The 18,332-nt window shown below is 43.3% G+C and overlaps 1 protein-coding gene across 1 annotated transcript in view; it reads right to left on the bottom strand.

Annotated features, from left to right (window-relative positions):
• Positions 1-18,332, bottom strand: part of Dhc36C (Dynein heavy chain at 36C) — a 911,918-nt gene that overhangs the window by 723,532 nt on the left and 170,054 nt on the right. The window contains exon 11 of the mRNA XM_068227203.1: positions 6,173-6,314. Within this exon, the coding sequence (XP_068083304.1) occupies positions 6,173-6,314 (142 nt within the window). The remainder of the gene's footprint in view (positions 1-6,172; positions 6,315-18,332) is intronic.

Below are 18,332 nucleotides of genomic sequence, written 5' to 3'. Positions count from 1 at the left end.
GAGATCCGGTTGAATTAACATCCTTTAAGGTTACGTTTGACCATTGAAAACATCGTGTTTCAAAAATAAGTCAACCTTCGGCCTCAACCCACCTATATTTGAAGATATTACTGAAATGTTAGCCCCTATTACTATATGACTTATCAAGTTAAGACATATCAGTAAGATTCCAACAACAATTACACTAAGAACAAGCTGTCCACCTGCTCTAAACATCTGACCAGTTTACAATGGCTATCTGAATTTTACCAAGAGGAACTATTTTTATTTACATTGAATGTACAATGGTCCTCTCTTTATTTTATACCGTACAGTAATACTCTAAAATGTGATAATTATGTACTGTATATAGGATTTTACCTTACACGATAGAACGTTCTCAAGGACTCTATATGGTGTTCAAGAGCAATAGAAGAATCGTCATTTAACTATAGAATAGATGGTAAAAGGATAAAAGAAGGGCTTACATAACTTGGCAGCTATTGTAGCTCTATACATAGAAATCATTAATCAACATTATTGGGTGATAAGAATATACTGAATTGTACATACAAAAAACTCTTATCTTAAATCTAGAATTCCAGAATTTCATAATTTTAATATTTTTTTAGAGATAGAGAAGGGTTTCCTGCCACAGCAAAAGGATATGTAAATAACGGTTTCTCTCTTGCATGTTTTATTTACATACACAGTACATTGCAGTACTCTGTACTGGACTAGTTCAGAATGTACATAATTCGTACAGCAAAGTTACTGTAACGAAATCCTCTTATTTCATCCCTCTTGATAGCAGTGCAAATAGCATTAAGTACAGCGCCTGTCACATTGTAGTACGGCAATCATATCGCGAGTAAGAGGACTGTGAGTTTCGTGCTGGAATCTCGGGATGTGCAACTGCTGCGCGTTTCGTTTATCTGAAGCGTCAAATTCACGTTGCAATATCTCGGGATGTAATTGACCTATTGCGATGAAACAAACGCCATTACTTATGTGATTTTTCATATTAACGATTGCGCACGAAATAATACAGAGTGTCCATTAAAAAAAACGTAAATTATGTTGAAAATACTATTTTCCTATGTTTTAGACTGGCTCATAGTATTTACTTTAATTAGCCCCTTACCTGCCTTCATGCCCGTGAAAGTCATTTTTCAATATCTCTTGTTGTTCCAGATATATCTGCGGTGAAACGTTTAAGTGGGCCACCCTGTATTAGACTGTTGAGCATCTAAGACCGTAAATACTGTTGGAATTGTAAAATGTAGGTTGTGCGTTTGGTAGGCCTGGACATTTTGTTGAAAATGTAAATTCTACAGAGCGAAGACGCTCTGGGTGTTAATGTAAATGCGGAAGGATGGCTTTGGAAGGCTGTAACGGTGTAATGTTTGGAGAATAGTCTCCTAGGCTCCTAGATAATTTTTGTGGAGCAAACGGGGCTCTTGAAATATTGTATATTTTGAATACTCTGTAAGAGAAATTGGGAGGGTCGTAACCTTGACTGTTTTTTTGAAATGAGCCGCAGCGCTCATTGAAGAATGTACAATTAGTGAGCCTCAAGCTCATGTTGTTGTTATCCGATATTCTAACATTGTTACTGTTACCGTGTTTTGGTGGTAGTTATGCATGAAAGAAGGTGCTGGGTGGTGAATAGGTCTCAAGCTACTAAAGTGAAATTAATTTTAAAATTTAACAAGGTTATATTTTCTTTTCAAAATTAGGTAACAACAAATAGAACAGGTACTTAGTAGCCGAAACACAATTGAAAAATACATTTACATAGGTACCCCATTTGGGGCTTCAAAAGTCAGAAACATAATTCTTGGGCAATCAGCTCAGTTTTACCCCAAACACAATTTTAACAGAGGGGCAGAAAACCCCATTCATACCTAGGAGCCCTTGCTCCAAATTACACTGAAAAGCCTCCTCGAGGCATACAATATACCATTTTCAAAAGAGCCACTCGCTCTCAATTTTAAGCCTCTCCCAGGCCACACCAAACTCCACCTTTAAGCTGTCCTCAAAGGACATATACACAGGGGTAAAATACCCAACCTACTGAGGTCTATTAAATGACAAGAAGGTTAATACATGACCTCTAAAATACAATTTGAGGGGAGGCGAACTTGCACTCCTAATACACTTTGTTTAAGACCTACTTGGCCTTAGGCCGTTAGTGCAAGGGCTAATCCCACACTACAGAGGTGACTTAAGAAAATAACAATTTACATTACATTACGGAAGAATTGGTTGAGAAAATAAGTTCACCTCCAGACAATGTGAGTGGGAGCTCGAGAGGGTTAGCACTCTCTATCCCAGTATGTAGCTTTACAAGAGAATAGATGAAAAGAGAAGTTACATTTTAGGAAAAGGTTACATAGGGGAACGCTTAGAACCCGCCCCGAAAGTTAAACTGCTGAGCTAGCAAAGAAAGAATTTATTAATCGGCCATTACCTTGTTGCTGACCGCTGCCGAGGAAAGAGGCGCTTCCCGCCTCCTGCTATGTACTTAATACACTGAAAGATGGAACAGAAGTGGCCGAGAGACCCAAAAATCAGCAGTTTAAATACTCTCGCGGAAGTTTCTAGGCGTTAGGGGAATGAAAACACCATCCCACAAACACTTTATTGGGTAGGACACAGCAACATATTCAAGTTGGGGGAAAATACATCTGATTGGATAGAAATTAATTTAAGAAATTCGGGATTGGTTAGGTTCAACACAAGGGGAAAGAAGGGGTGAATATTGCCAACTTAAACAATGACTGAAAGAAATTTAACAAAGAACAAACTCTTGAAATTAAATTTTCTCCAAAAAAACAGTTCTTTGACTCCGCACTAGGTTGCACTATTGTTGATCTTCAGTAGTGTCCTCTAGGAGAGAAAGTTTACACTTCTTACTTCAAGCGAAACAAAAACACATCAAAAATGACACAGTTCAAAAACTCAAAATTTTCCACGTGGTGACATCATCTGAGAAGGTAAAGAATTAACAGCGTAGATAAAGTTCAGACTTCCTCCAGCAGAGGAGTTTCACCTGGCGCAATTTTTAAATTAGCGGCGTGGAGGTGTACCGCCCGGTACAGACCTCCCCCCCCAAAAGTTCCTCCAGGGGTGACACATGAAATCTGTTTGAAACAAGGTCCAAGTTATGCTGTTGATGATGATGATGATGCTTGTTGTTTAAAGGGGCCTAACATCGAGGTCATCGGCCCCTAATGGTACGAAATGAAACGACAAAGTAAAAGTTCAAAATTATCCACTGACCAAAATAAAAAATGCCATGAAGAATGAATGAACGAACGAATGAATGAATGAATGAATGAATGAATGAATGAATGAATGAACATGAATTTAAAACAATCAGTGGATCCGACTCAAAAAACTATCATAGTTAATAGTATTACTGACCAAGGGACCACTTCCAAGGCAAATCGAGGATGCTTGGTGTCTAAATGGGTCCAAAATACAAGTCAAAGGCCCCTCAGAATGGTACTTATCGCTAGTAATGTAGGACCATGTTATCTGTCCTGTTGCGGTACTAATCAATGGTAGCAGAGACTTGCGGTATTCCACTCATTATTGTACTACTCAAAGCTTATGAAATTCGACATTAATACAGACCTATGGTTTTCTCACTCTGCGGCGCCATTCACAGGCAACGCAAACGTATGATGTTCATCACATAAGAGTACTAACCACAGGGACCTCTCCCTATCCCGTGGTGTTCCTCATATAGTGGGTACTAATCACAGGTAAGGCAGGTCCATGGTAGCTATCATCCCATGGTCCCGCTCATATGGTGGTACTAATCACAGGTACTGCAAAAGCCGACCGCGCGGTGCTCCTGTGTGCTACTAATCACAAACCTATTTCGTACCTAATATAGTGGTACTACGCACAAGTAAAAGCGACCCTTGGTGTTCTCCGCGTGGTGGTACTAATCACATATAGTTGCATGGTTCGAATACAACCATCCCTTGGTCGCCCCTTTTAGTCGCCTCTCACGACAGGCCGGGGATACCGTGGGTGTATTATTCGTCTGCCTCCCCCACCCACAGGGGGTGTGTGTTTGGTCCGCGAGAGGTATTTTATTTCCCTCAAGTCCGCCGGCAAGCCGGTTAGGACCCCCCTATCCGCCACCTGGGACGCGCCACGTGGGAGTATCACCTCTCCCCCTGCTACGCCTGCGTAGCAGGTTCGTGGAAGTTATGCTGTGGATATGAAGATTGATTGCAGAAGCATTTATAAGATTTCTTAATTTGGTTTGATTGAGTTTCAAAATTTTGTTGTTGCAGATGAAGTAAAATCTTTATATTTGTAGAAGTTGAATTTCTGAAGATAACTTTTTATACTTGAAAGTGAAGGAAAAAAAAAATTTTCAAAGTCCACCAAATATTGCAGTTGAATTCCCAAGTGTAGTCATTACTTAGAGTAACTGTTCATGTAGTAGATGGTGATGAAGTGGGATGGCCAGACCGGCCGTTGCGGCTTGCGTCCAAAGGAGGCCGCTCGGATCCCTCAAGTACCCTGAGATACCGCTCGCCCGCACTATGAGGGGAGCAGAGGTGTTGAAGCACGCCGCGCCCGCGGTGAACATATACGGGCTGCGGGCAAGTAGCAGGTCGTGCGCCGCACATCAGCCTTGGCCGGGAGGAGAGCTCCGGCTCGCCGTGCACACGTCGTTCTCGCTGGGGCCGAGGGGGCCCGTCCTCTGCTCCAGTTGCTGCACGGCGCCGCGCGGCTGCGGGGGCACTGAAACATTAAAGCTTGGCGGCAGAATTGTGTTGGACCATCATCTTCTTTGAGGGTACAGGCTTGTGGAGAGGTTGAGGGGCCAGCGGCGTGCGGATATCCATGGCATTTACTCAAATCAAGCCACAGTGTGTATTGAAGCAGGAGACGGGAGCGTGGTAATGGCCGAGGCAAGGACAGAATGGCAGTTTAACGGATCGGGGAAGGTTTTACACGAGGCTTACATATAAGACCAAAATATTATAGAAGGGGCAGAAAGCCTTAAAAGTTGAACTCAAAAAGAAAATATAACCTTGTTAAATTTTAAAATTAATTTCACTTTAGTAGCTTGAGACCTATTCACCACCCAGCACCTTCTTTCATGCATAACTACCACCAAAAACGGTAACAAGTGGTAGCAGAGCGTGGTTGAATGGGTCTCAATTTAGCCCCTTTTGACGGCTAAATATTGTTTTGTTCCGAACTCTAACTATTTTCCCAGTTGCTGGAATTTTTGGAGTTTTTCAAAATTGTTCTGTCACCATGCCCGGCCCTCGCGATGTTCTCCTTCTTAACTATTTGCGCAAGGAGGAGTTGATCTATGAATTAACTATCAGAAATGTGCAATCTGGAGGCACGGTTGCAAGAGACACTAACAAGCTTAGAGAGTCCCTTGATTTGCCCATTTCCATCCCCAATTTGGGAGAGAAAGAAATTGACGATTCTCTTTCCACGATCACGGAGAATGTTACTGGGCTAGCTTCTGTAGTTAGTTTTGTTGATGAAAATGATCCGTCTCCGAATCAAATTAAGCGTGTGCAAGGTAGGCTATATCATTTTTCGAATAGGGTTAACGATCTGTTGTCTTATGATCTTTTCTATCTGAATTTTGTAAGGTCTTATTTCCGAGAAAAGAAGAAAAGAGAGCTGTGAAAGAAATATAACCATAATTTTAAAGTTTTAAATCAATCTTTTGATTGTCTTATCTTGACCCATTCATGCGCACACCTACTCTCACCTCTGTCCACCACGGAATCCCCGGAATAATAATAATAATAATAATAATAATAATAATAATAATAATAATAATGTTATTGGTTTTTATCTCCCACTACCTACGTTCATGGATTTCGGAGACGCCAAGGTGCCGGAATGTAGTCCCACAGGAGTTATTTTACATGATAGTAAGTCTACCGACACGCGACTGACATATGAGAGGACCTTCAAATATTACCGGACTGCGTCAGGATCGAACCTGCCAAATCGGGCTGAGCCATTTCAGAACGGCGCCCGGCGATAAACTACAACATTTACATGAGCGAATTGTTTTTGTCGAATAGTGAATTGAGTAATACGAAACAGATCACAAAGTAATGATTTACTTGAGAAAACCGATAACCAATAGTGTTTATAGATAGACCAGAAAAGGAGCAATACCTACCTAGATGTAAGTGTAAGGCTCCAAATAGAGTCCTGTAGCAGCGATCAGTAAGCGGAGTGATGACAAGGCGAGGAGAATTCCCCAGATATTCGTAACCGTACGCCAGCTGAGAGTTGATCATACGCGTCACAAGGTGGCCTGACTGGAAATACATTAATTATTATTTCACTTAACCTTTTAGGTCAGATAGAAAATGATAATATTTCATCTATCATGTAAAGGTAAATAATTTCATATATTTATGTCTGCTTTATATTGCACCGACACAGATAGGCCTTATATCAACGATGGGATAGATGGTGATGATGATGCTTGTTGTTTAAAGGGGCCTAACATCTAGGTCATCGGCTCTTGATGGTACGGAATGAAATGAAAAATTAAAAGGTCAAAATCATCCACTGTCCAAAATAAAAATGTTATGAAGTGTGAATGGATGGATATGAATTTAAAACAATCAGTGGATCCGACCCAAAACTATCATAAAAATAGTATTACTGACAAAGGGACCACTTCTAATGTACAATCCTGAATCGAGGATGCTTGTGGTTCTAAAGGTGTCCAAAATACAGATCAACGGACCCTCATAATGGTACCTACAGCTTGTTTAGTAGAACCATGGTATGTGTCATGTTGGGGTACTAATAAAAAGTAGGGAAGACGCACGGTGTTCCAAACATGATGGTACTACTCACATCTTGGCAACTTATGCCGTCAGGAAGGGCATCCGGCGAGCATCTAGCTGTAAATCCCCGATTCTCATGTTAGAAAGAGCAACTTGTTGTAAAACATTCTTAATCCCAGTTCTTTGACGTCAGGAAGGGCAACCGGTCGAAAACAATAGTGTATGATGTAAGAGGTTAGATACTGCTAGTTTTGCGTCAGGAAGGGCAACTAGTCTTAAAACAAATTCTTGCGATTTAAAATCTTAGTTTTGCGTCAGGAGGGGCATCCGGCTGTAAAACAATAGTTCGTGATACAGCGATTTAAAATCAAAAAAATACGCGTGAGCTTGCATACATGCAAGTCAGACACAATGATGGATACCGCGATTCAAATCCTGGCAACTTATGCAGTCAGGAAGGGCATCTGGCTAGATCATGTTATGACGATCGCGCAGGTCCCCCTCGCCTAGCATTTGCTATTTTTTTACGGCTTCCGACAGTAGGAGTTCGAACCCGCTATCTCCCGAAGTAGCGAGAATGATTGAAGAGTGTTGAGGGTGATTCATTTGTCGGATGGAGGCGTTAAGCTGTGTGCAGGCTTCTTCGGTAGGAGTAGGCTATGTACCGGTACCAGGATATCTAGTTATAAAACCCGCAATAACAAATTTATCGCGTATACTGCGATTTAAAATCCTAGTCAGGAAGGGTAACCGGTCGTAAAATTATGGTGTATGATCTAAGAGGCGGGGTGTGCAAAAAAGCCAGCATTAAGTAAGGGCTGTTGATAGGGGGCGTTAAACCTTGTGCAGACTCCTTCGAAACTGATTTTGAGTACAAGACGTTGATGGTGATTCATCTGTCGGATGGAGGCAATAAGCCTTGTGCAGGCTTCTTCGGTAGGAGTAGGCTATGTGCCGGTACCGGGACATCTAGTTATAAAACCCGCTACAACAAATTTATCACGCATACTGCGATTTAAAATCCTAGTCAGGAAGGGTAACCGGTCGTAAAACTATGGTGTATGATCTAAGAGGCGGGTGTGTAAAAAAGAGAGCATTAAGTAAGGGCTGTTGATAGGGAGCGTTAAACCTTGTGCAGACTCCTTCGAAAATGATTTTGAGTACAAGACGTTGAGGGTGATTCATTTGTCGGAGGAAGGCGTTAAGCTGTGTGCAGGCTTCTTCGGTAGGACTAGGCTATGTGCCGGTACCGGGACATCTAGTTATAAAACCCGCTACAACAAATTTATCGCGTATACTGCGATTTAAAATCTTAGTCAGGAAGGGCATCCGGCTGTAAAACTATGGTGTATGATCTAAGAGGCGGGTGTGCAAAAAAAAAAGCTAGCGTTAAGTAAGGGCTGTTGATGGCAGTTGTTAAACCTTGTACAGGCTCCTTCAACAGGAGTAACCTACATGCCGGCGTCGTGCAGGCTCTTTCGATAGGAGTGGGGCTATATGCTAGCACTGTGTGTTTTAACCTCTCCGTACAATCATGATAATTTATGTTAGGAGCTTACACGGTGAGTTACAAGTAGCTTATCACCACGCAGTGTCTTCGTTCAAGGTTAATGCTGCCGGAAGATACGTGTACAATTTCAGCTAACACATGCATTCCATACATCGCTCAGAATGACTGCGCCGATACAACTTCAAAGACTGTGGAACAAAAAAAAATGTAACCTATAGCCTACAGTTTGGTTTAGTGTGCATGCCTCTCACCCGGTAGTCTCGGGATCGATTCTCTTGGGAATAAAAATATATTTTACAGATTTTAAAACGCAAGAATTTGTTTTAAGACTAGTTGCCCTTCCTGACGCAAAACTGGCAGTATCTAGCCTCTTACATCGTACACTATTGTTTTCGACCGGTTGCCCTTCCTGACGTCAAAGAACTCGGATTAAGAATCTGTTTTACAACTTCTAACACGAGAATCGGGGATTTACAGCTAGATGCTCTTCTTAGATTTTAAATCGCTGTATCACGAACTATTGTTTTACAGCCGGATGCCCTTCCTGACGCAAAACTAAGATTTTAAATCACAAGAATCTGTTTTAAGACTAGTTGCCCTTCCTGACGCAAAACTGGCAGTATCTAGCCTCTTACATCATACACTATTGTTTTCGACCGGTTGCCCTTCCTGACGTCAAAGAACTCTGATTAAGAATCTGTTTTACAACTTCTAACACGAGAATCGGGGTTTTACAGCTAGATGCTCTTCTTAGATTTTAAATCGCTGTATCACGAACTATTGTTTTACAGCCGGATGCCCTTCCTGACGCAAAACTAAGATTTTAAATAGCAATAATTTGTATTAAGACTAGTTACCCTTCCTGACATAAAACTAGCAGTATCTAGCCTCTTACATCATATACTATTGTTTTCGACCGGTTGCCCTTCTGACGTCAAAGAACTAGGATTAAGAATCTGTTTTGTTTTAAGACTAGTTGCCCTTCCTGACGCAAAACTGGTAATATCTAGCCTCTTACATCATACACTATTGTTTTCGACCGGTTGCCCTTCCTGACGTCAATGAACTCGGATTAAGAATCTGTTTTACAACTTCTAACACGAGAATCGGGGATTTACAGCTAGATGCACTTCTTAGATTTTAAATCGCTGTATAACGAACCATTGTTTTACAGCCGGATGCCCTTCCTGACGCAAAACTGAGACTTTTAATCGCAAGAATTTGTTTTACGACTAGTTGCCCTTCCTGACGCAAAACTGGTGGTATCTAGCCTCTTACATCATACACTATTGTTTTCGACCGGTTGCCCTTCCTGACGTCAAAGAACTTGGATTAAGAATCTGTTTTACAACTTCTAACACGAGAATCGGGGATTTACAGCTAGATGCTCTTCTTAGATTTTAAATCGCTGTATCATGAACTATTGTTTTACAGCCGGATGCCCTTCCTGACGCAAACTAAGATTTTAAATCGCAAGAATTTGTTTTAAGACTAGTTGAACTTCCTGACGCAAAACTAGCAGTATCTAGCCTCTTACATCATACATTATTGTTTTCGACTGGTTGCCCTTCCTGACGTCAAAGAACTGGGATTAAGAATGTTTTACAACAAGTTGCTCTTTCTAACATGAGAATCGGGGATTTACAGCTAGATGCTCGCCGGATGCCCTTCCTGACGGCATAAGTTGCCAAGATTTGAATCGCGGTATCCATCATTGTGTCTGACTTGCAAGCTCACGCGTATTTATTTTATTTTTTTGCTGAGATATCATGCTACTTCCGTTCGCCAGCTATAGCGGAAACTCGCAGTACTGCGTCTATTTCGTCTTACAACTTGGAGGAGACAACATGTGTACATATAATGTATGATCTTTCACCCCCAATTTTTTTTAACATGTAAGTATGTAGTATCTCACAACATTCTTATCTGTGTGTGTATCAGTGTTCTAGTCGTGTTGCAATTACTAAGAGATTGACCCGAGCGAGTTGGCTACGCAGTGTGCTTTCTTGATTTTCGTATGACATATATCAGTGTATTTGCAATTACTAAGCGTCCTAGCAGTGCGATGAACGAGTTAGCTACGCGGTATAGATTTTTTTATTTTCGTACTAAGCAAATCATTTGAAGTGTTGCCGAGTTAGCTATGTGATATGTGCACAGTGTGTTTTTGATTTTCATACTAGGCAAGTGATAGGCGAGATAGCTATGCGATATGTGCACAGTGCTTTTTTACACTAGGTAAATCATTGAAGTTGTACTTTTGCTCTGAACACATCAAACAATGTTCTTACAGTGTTCGATTCTAGTCTTGCTATGCTTCAATCTAATTTTCTTAGAACAAAGGTATCCCCTAATATGTTGTATCGGATCACATGTTAAGGTTAACGACATCGAGTGCAGTGTTCGATTCTACTTGTTTAGTGATCTGAACACATCAATCAATGTTCTGATCACATGTTGTATTGAGTGCAGTGTTCGATTCTAGTCTTGTTATGTTTCAATCTGATCTTCTTAGAACAAAGGTATCCCCTAACATATTGTACAGCGTTCGTTTCTACTTATGTAGTGATCTGAACACATCAATCAATGTTCTGATCACATGTTAAGGTTAACGACATCGAGTGCTGTATTCAATTCTAGTCTTGTTATGTTTCAATCTGATCTTCTTAGAACAAAGGTATCCCCTAACATGTTGTACAGTGTTCGGCTCTACTTGTTTAGCGATCTGAACACATCAATCAATGTTCTGATCACATGTTAAGGTTAACGACATCGAGTTCAGTGTTCGATTCTAGTCTTGTTATGTTTCAATCTAATTTTCTTAGAACAAAGGTATCCCCTAACATGTTGTACAGTGTTCGGTTCTACTTGTTTAGTGATCTGAACACATCAATCAATGTTCTGTTCACATGTTGTATCGAGTGCAGTGTTCAATTCTAGTCTTGTTATGTTTCAATCTGATCTTCTTAGAACAAAGGTATCCCCTAACATGTTGTGCAGCGTTCGATTCTACTTATGTAGTGTTCTGAACACACCAAACAATGTTTTAATCACATGTTGAGGTTAACGACATCGAGTACAGTGTTCGATTCTAGTCTTGATCACTTATTTTGTGTTCTGAACACATCAATCAATGTTCTGATCACATGTTGTATCGAGTACTGGCTGTCTCATAAGGAGCTATGTATAGGCGCCACCTTGCGTCCGCCATCTTGTGCAAGCATCCTTAGGGCGTCTCTAGCCATCTTGTGCAAGGACTCTTAAGCCGCCTCATAAGAGCAACCACCATCTTGCGCAAGTATCCCTAGGGTGTCTCATAAGGAGCCTTGTATAACCGCCATCTTGCGCAAGCATCCCAAGGGAGTCTCATAAGAAACTATGTATAGCGATCATCTCGCATAAGCACCTTTAAGGAGTCATGTATAGCCACCATCTTGTGCAATTAGCGTCGAGAGATGGCTGCTGTAGAATTTTTCTTTTTAAATTATCCGCCACCATTTTTCAACTAAAGAGTGTAGCACTGAGGTTTGCGATGTAAGATGGCGGATGACAGCTGACAAAAAGCGCGTGAGTTTGTTTACTAAACAAGAGCACGTGGAATTTGCCGCCACCACAAAGATGGCAGCACGGTGCTCTCTTGATTAAAGATGGCAGATGACAGCTAACAGAAATTTTCAAATTACCCGCTACTACAGAGAGCAGCACGGTGCTCTGTGGATTAAAGATGGCGGATGACAGCTGACGAAATTACCCGCAGCACAGTGCTCTATTGATTAAAGATGGCGGACGACAGCTGCACGTGGCTTTGTTTACTAAACAAGAGCACGTGGAATTTGCCGCCACCACATTTCAGCTAAAGAGTATAGCACTGAGGTTTGTGATGCAAGATGGCGGATGACAGCTGTCAAAAAGCACGTGGAATTTGTCACCGGCACAAAGAGGGCAGCACGGTGCTCTCTGGCGGTTGACAGCTGTCAGAAAAGCACATAGGTTTGTAAAGCATGTAGAATTTACCACCACCACATAGAGGGCAGCACGGCGCTCTCTGGATTAAAGATGGCGGATGATAGCTGACAAAACGAGCGCATAGGTTTGTTTCCAAACATGAGCATAAAGAATTTTTCAAATTGCCGCCACTACATTTCAAAGGTATCTAGTTAAAGAGTGCAGCACTGAGGTTTGCGATGCAAGATGGCGGATGACAGCTGTGACGTACCACATTTCAAAGGTAAGTAGCTAAAGAGGGCAGCACGGTGCTCTCTGGATTAAATATGGCGGATGACGGCTGCACGTGGCTTTGTTTCCAAACAAGAGCACGTGGAATTTGCCGCCACTACATAGAGTGCAGCACTGAGGTGTGCGATGCAAGATGGCGGATGACAGCTGTGACGTACCACATTTCAAAGGTAAGCAGCTAAAGAGGGCAACACTGTGCTCTCTGGATTAAAGATGGCGGATGACAGCTGCACGTGGCTTTGTTTCCAAACAAGAGCATAAAGAATTTGCCGCCACTACATAGAGTGCAGCACTGAGGTTTCGGATGCAAGATGGCGGATGACAGCTGTGACGTACCACATTTCCAAGGAAAGGAGCTAAAGAGGGCAGCACTGTGCTCTCTGGATTAAAGATGGCGGATGTCAGCTGCACGTGGCTTTGTTTATCTCACGCTAGTGAGGTTAAGTTGGTAGCACTAAGGTTTAGGCCCGCCAAGATGGCAGCACTGCCGATGACAGGTGACGAATTTTACACCCACTATGATAAAGAGGGAAGCACAGTGCTCTGTAGTTTAAAGATGGCGGATGACAGCTGTCAAAAAAGCACGTGGCTGTCAAAAAGCACGTGGCTTTGTTTACCACACGCTAGTTAGGTTAAGTTGGTACCACTAAGGTTTAGGCCCGTCAAGATGGCAGTACTGAGGTTAGCGAAGCGTTGTTGTCTGTCAAAAAGCACGTGGCTGTCAAAAAACACGTGGCTTTGTTTACCTCGCGCTAGTTAGTTTAAGTTGGCACTACTGAGGTTTAGGCCCGTCAAGATGGCAGCAGTGAGGTTAGCGATGCGTCGTTGTCGATGACAGCTGTCAAAAAGCACGTGGCTTTGTTTACAAATTCAAATCTCGCGCCAAAATTCAAATCTCCCGCCAAATTTCAAATCTCCCGCCAAAATTGAAATTTCCCGCGGGGGGAGGCGCCAGAACCATCCAATTATACTACTAACAGCCAGGTAATAGCCACCAATATTCTATCTTTCTACCTGTATCCGCAAACTTATCCGAAGGGGAGGGTCGAAATTCTAACTATGTAACCAACCTTTTCTAAGATGTAAATTTTCCTTCTGCTAATGTAAAATTTTATACTTTAAACGTAAATCGGGGATAGAGAGTGCGTTACCCTCGAGAGTTCCCCTTGAACTTAGTTTGAGGTGACTAAGATTTCGTGTTTGTTTAACCTTCATTCGAGTCACCTCAGTAGCTTGGGATTAGCCCCTGTATCATCGGGCCGAGAGCCCCGTTAGGATTTTATTCATTATCTAGGAGTGCAGGTATACGCCTCCACTCATTCTGTCTTCGGGCCATTAATTTAACCTGTTATTCTTTTCCACGAAGGCCCAGAAGGTTGGGTACTAGATACCCCTGTGTACTAACTTTTGTTAATTGTAAATTGCGCCTAGAGAGGCCAGAGATTGTAAGGATTTTGTAATGTTGCCTTAAGCGAGCTCTTAGAAATTTGTTACCCTTGGATAGCGAGTAAGCTCCTTTCTGAAATATTGAGGGGGTGCCTTTGGAAGGGAGTAAATTGTTACTGTTGGAGCCAAGAGCTCGCGAACATTGTGTGTTGGCAGACATCTCTCCTTTTCTGACTAACACAATATTTGCGAAACTTGTCAAGTTGGAGCTTGCAGCTCAATACTTGTAAATCTGCGGCTTGAAGCCCAAAATTGTAAATTCCCTTTTCTGGAGTTCTCGATTTTACTATCCCAATTTGTCACTGTTATTTCACTAAGTGAAAGATTGTTACGTTTGCTGCTTGAAAGGAAATATAACATTTATTTTAAAGTTTTAATTTAACTTTTGATGTCGTAGTTGGAGGCATTCAACAACAACACGTTCTTTAACCTCTTTCTGCTCCACGGATATCCCCGGAACAGTACTAATCACAGGCAACGCCCAGACCCGTGGTGTTACACACATGATGATGATGATGCTTGTTGTTTAAAGGGGCCTAACATCGAAGGTCATAGGCCCTTAATGGAAAAAGATAAACGACATGAGAGATGAAGTTAAAATCTTAAAAAAACATATCAACTGACTAGAGTTAAAAAATGGTGATGGACAAAAATGAGCGTGAGATTAAAACAATCAGTGTATCTAATACGCAATGCCTTATTTTCTAATAAAATAAGAGAATATACAGGAAAACTAAGGACTGATGATGATGATGATGCTTGTTGTTTTAAGGGGCCTAACAGCGAAGGTCATCGGCCCCTAATGGTACGAAATGAAAGAACAAAAATTATAAAGGAATCCACTGACCAAAATAAAAATAAAAAATGTCATGAAGAATGAATGGATGGACAGGAACCCAACAAAACACAAAACAAACAAACAAAAACAAAAACCAGTGGATCGGATTAAATAGAGAACGAAAATAACATTGTTACCGACCAAGGAACCACTTATAAAGCACAATGATGCTTGGTGTCTAAAGGGGGTGCAAAATCCACGTCTAAGGCCCCACAGAATGGTACATGTCGCGAGTAAAATAGAACCATGGTATGTGTCATGTTGGGGTATTAATCAGAAGTAGCGAAGACTCACGGTGTTCCACAAAAGATGGTACTACTCACAAGTACTGTACTTCGTACAGGTAACGCAGACCTATGGTGTTTCGCACACAATGGCGCCACTTACAGCCAACGCAAACCGATGAGTTTCCTCACCTAGGGTACTAGTCACGGGTGCCGGTCCCAAGGGCCCCGGGGTGTTCCGCACATAGTGAGTACTAATCACAGGCAAAGCAGACCCACGGTGTCGCTCATATAGTGGTACAACTCACAGGCTACGCCCAGACCCGCGGTGTTGCCCACATGGGTACAACGCACGGGTACTGGAATCCACCAGGCCAGGCTTTTTACTGCAACGAATCACAAACATATTTCGTACCATGTTAGTGAGACTACTCGCAAGTACATGCAACCCATGGTGTTCCCCGCATGATGGTACGAATCAAGAGTAGTTTCATGGTTCTAATTCATTCATCCCTTGGCCGCCCCTTTTAGTCGCCTCGCACGACAGGCAGGGGATACCGTGGGTGTATTATTCGTCAGCCTCCCCCACCCACAGGGGGTGTGTGTTTGGTCCGCGAGAGGTATTTTATTTCCCTCAAGTCCGCCGGCAAGCCGGTTAGGACCCCCCTATTCGCCACCTGGGACGCGCCACGTGGGAGTATCACCTCTCCCCCTGCTACGCCTTCGTAGCAGGTTCGTGGAAACTAAGGACTAAGGCATTGCCTGGTAGTACATAATTTACGTCAGACGTTAAAATAACACATTAAAATACGCAACACAAACTAAAATGAAGTCAAAGGGATAAAAGCGGGAGCAACATAAAACACACTAGGACAAAGAACAGCATCACACACGGTAAAACAGTCCACTATCCCTCATAAAGCGGATGACGAGTTCTGCTGACTGCTCGTCATCACGGAAGATAAGGGAGATAGTACTCGGACGGTTAATACTACGGCGCAGATCGACCAGGTCCACACACTCCGTAAGAATGTGCACCACGGTAAGACGGTCGCCGCAGGTACACACCGGAGGGGGTTCTCCTTTCAGTAGATGGGAGTGCGTCAAGATACCGTGGCCGATCCGAAGGCGATATAATACCATGGCTTCCCAACGCGAAGCCCGAAGGGAAGTCCTCCATACCTTCGTTGTTCCTTTTATCGCTCTCAGCTTATTGGAAAGTGGAATGGCCTGCCACTCCATCTCCCAATGAGACATGACCAGATGTCTCAGCTGAGAGCGAATATCACTTGCTGGAACCTTGAAAGGCAACCGGGGCAGTGTAACTGCCTCCTTGGCAGCCTGATCCGCTAACTCGTTTCCCTCTATGCCCATGTGGCTCGGGAACCACACAAACGTGATTCCGGTGCCGGCATCCGAACACCCGGCCAGCAGGTCCTGGATCCGCTGCACCAGAGGGTGCCGAGGGAAACAAGTAGCAATAGACAGAAGCGAGCCCAAGAAGTCAGTACACACAAGAAAGTGTCGGCGTTCATTGTACAGTGCGTACCGTAGAGCTTCACAGATAGCATAAAGCTCTGCTGTGTACACACTACAGGTTTCCGGGAGAGCAAAAAGAAACCAATCATTTCCGACAACGAACGCACAGCAAACCTTCGTATCTGTCCTTGAACCATCCGTGTAAACGACGACTGAACCTAGATAGCGGCCAACAACGGACTGGTAGAGCCTCCGATAAATCGAAGGGTCCGTGTCTCCTTTCGGGCCAGTGTGCAAATCCAGGATGATTTCAGGTCGTCGTACAACCCACGGAGGTACCCCACTTGGTTGTCTGACAAGGCAAGGAATCGAAGGTACGTCAAACAATTCATAACAGCTATTAAAGCGTATCCCAACTGGCCGCGTCGCACGAGGACAAGCAGCGTACAACAAACGGTTGCCATTGTTGAACACGCAGGGATAGCTTGGATGAAGTGGCATCTGTCGCAAATTTGCAGCATACGTAAGTAGACGTTGCTGGCGCCTCATGTGTAAAGGCGGCACACCAGACTCAGCGAGCAGGCTAGCGATGTGGCTTGTTCGAAAAGCTCCCGTCGCCAACCTAACCCCGCTGTGGTGGATACTGTTCAGCTTCGCAAGAACGCTTGGTCTTGCGGAGCCATATGCTGCACTCCCGTAGTCTAACCGGGATAAAATTTGTGCCCGATAGAATCGCAGGAGCACCTTGCGATCCGCTCCCCAATTAGTGCTGCTAAGGAACTTCAACAGATTAAGCCTCTTGGTGCATTGCACATTAAGCTGCCGCACGTGTGCCTCCCACGATAATTTATTATCGAAAAGGAGCCCAAGAAATCGGAGTCAACAACGGGGAAAACGACATTTCCTAAATAAAGCTCCGGATGAGGGTGAAGAGTACGTTGACGACAAAAGTGGACAACAGAGGTATTTGCGGCAGAAAACCGAAAGCCATGTTCTAAGGTCCACAGCTCCACCCTCCTAATAGCTTGTTGTAATTGTCGCTCAACGTCTGCCATATTACGCGAGCTATAATGCAGAGCAAAATCATCCACATATAGCGACGGTATAACTGGTGGACCAGCAGCAGCAGCAGCAGCAACAATACCGTTGATGGCAATGGCGAACAGAATGACTCTAAGGACCGATCCATGTGGTACTCCATTTTCTTGAACATGGTATTGCGAATATGTCCTCCCTACTCGGACATGGAATAGACGGAGGGGCAAGAAATTCGCAATAAACGCCGGCACGTTACCTCGGAATCTCCATTGATGCAGGACTGAAAGGATACCATATCGCCATGTGGTGTCATAGGCCTTCTCTAAGTCCAAGAAAACAGCTAACAAGTGCTGTTTGCGGAGAAACGCATCCTGGATAGAACTCTCCAGACGTACCAAGTGGTCAGTGGTGGATCGAGCGGCTCGAAATCCACATTGGTACTCGGACAAGAGTCCTTGTTTCTCCAGACACCACACGAGTCGGCGATTTACCATCCTCTCAAACAGCTTACACAGGCAGTTTGTAAGACAAATCGGTCTGTAACTTCCTGCATACTTAGGATCTTTGTCAGGGTTGAGGACAGGAATGACTATGCCCTCTCGCCACTGAGACGGAAAAACACCCTCTGTCCAGATTCGGTTGAACACACGAAGGAGATATAGTAGACTATCATCACTAAGGTGTTTCAACATCCGGTTATGTATGTCGTCTGGTCCAGGAGACGTGTCCTTGCAAAGCGCTAGGGCGCTGCGGAGTTCCCACTCCGC

Source organism: Anabrus simplex, chromosome 4 (assembly GCF_040414725.1).
Source record: "Anabrus simplex isolate iqAnaSimp1 chromosome 4, ASM4041472v1, whole genome shotgun sequence".
Taxonomy (NCBI): domain Eukaryota; kingdom Metazoa; phylum Arthropoda; class Insecta; order Orthoptera; family Tettigoniidae; genus Anabrus; species Anabrus simplex.
The sequence above is the reverse complement of the archived record's forward strand: the minus strand, read 5'-3'. Positions and strand labels throughout refer to the sequence as shown.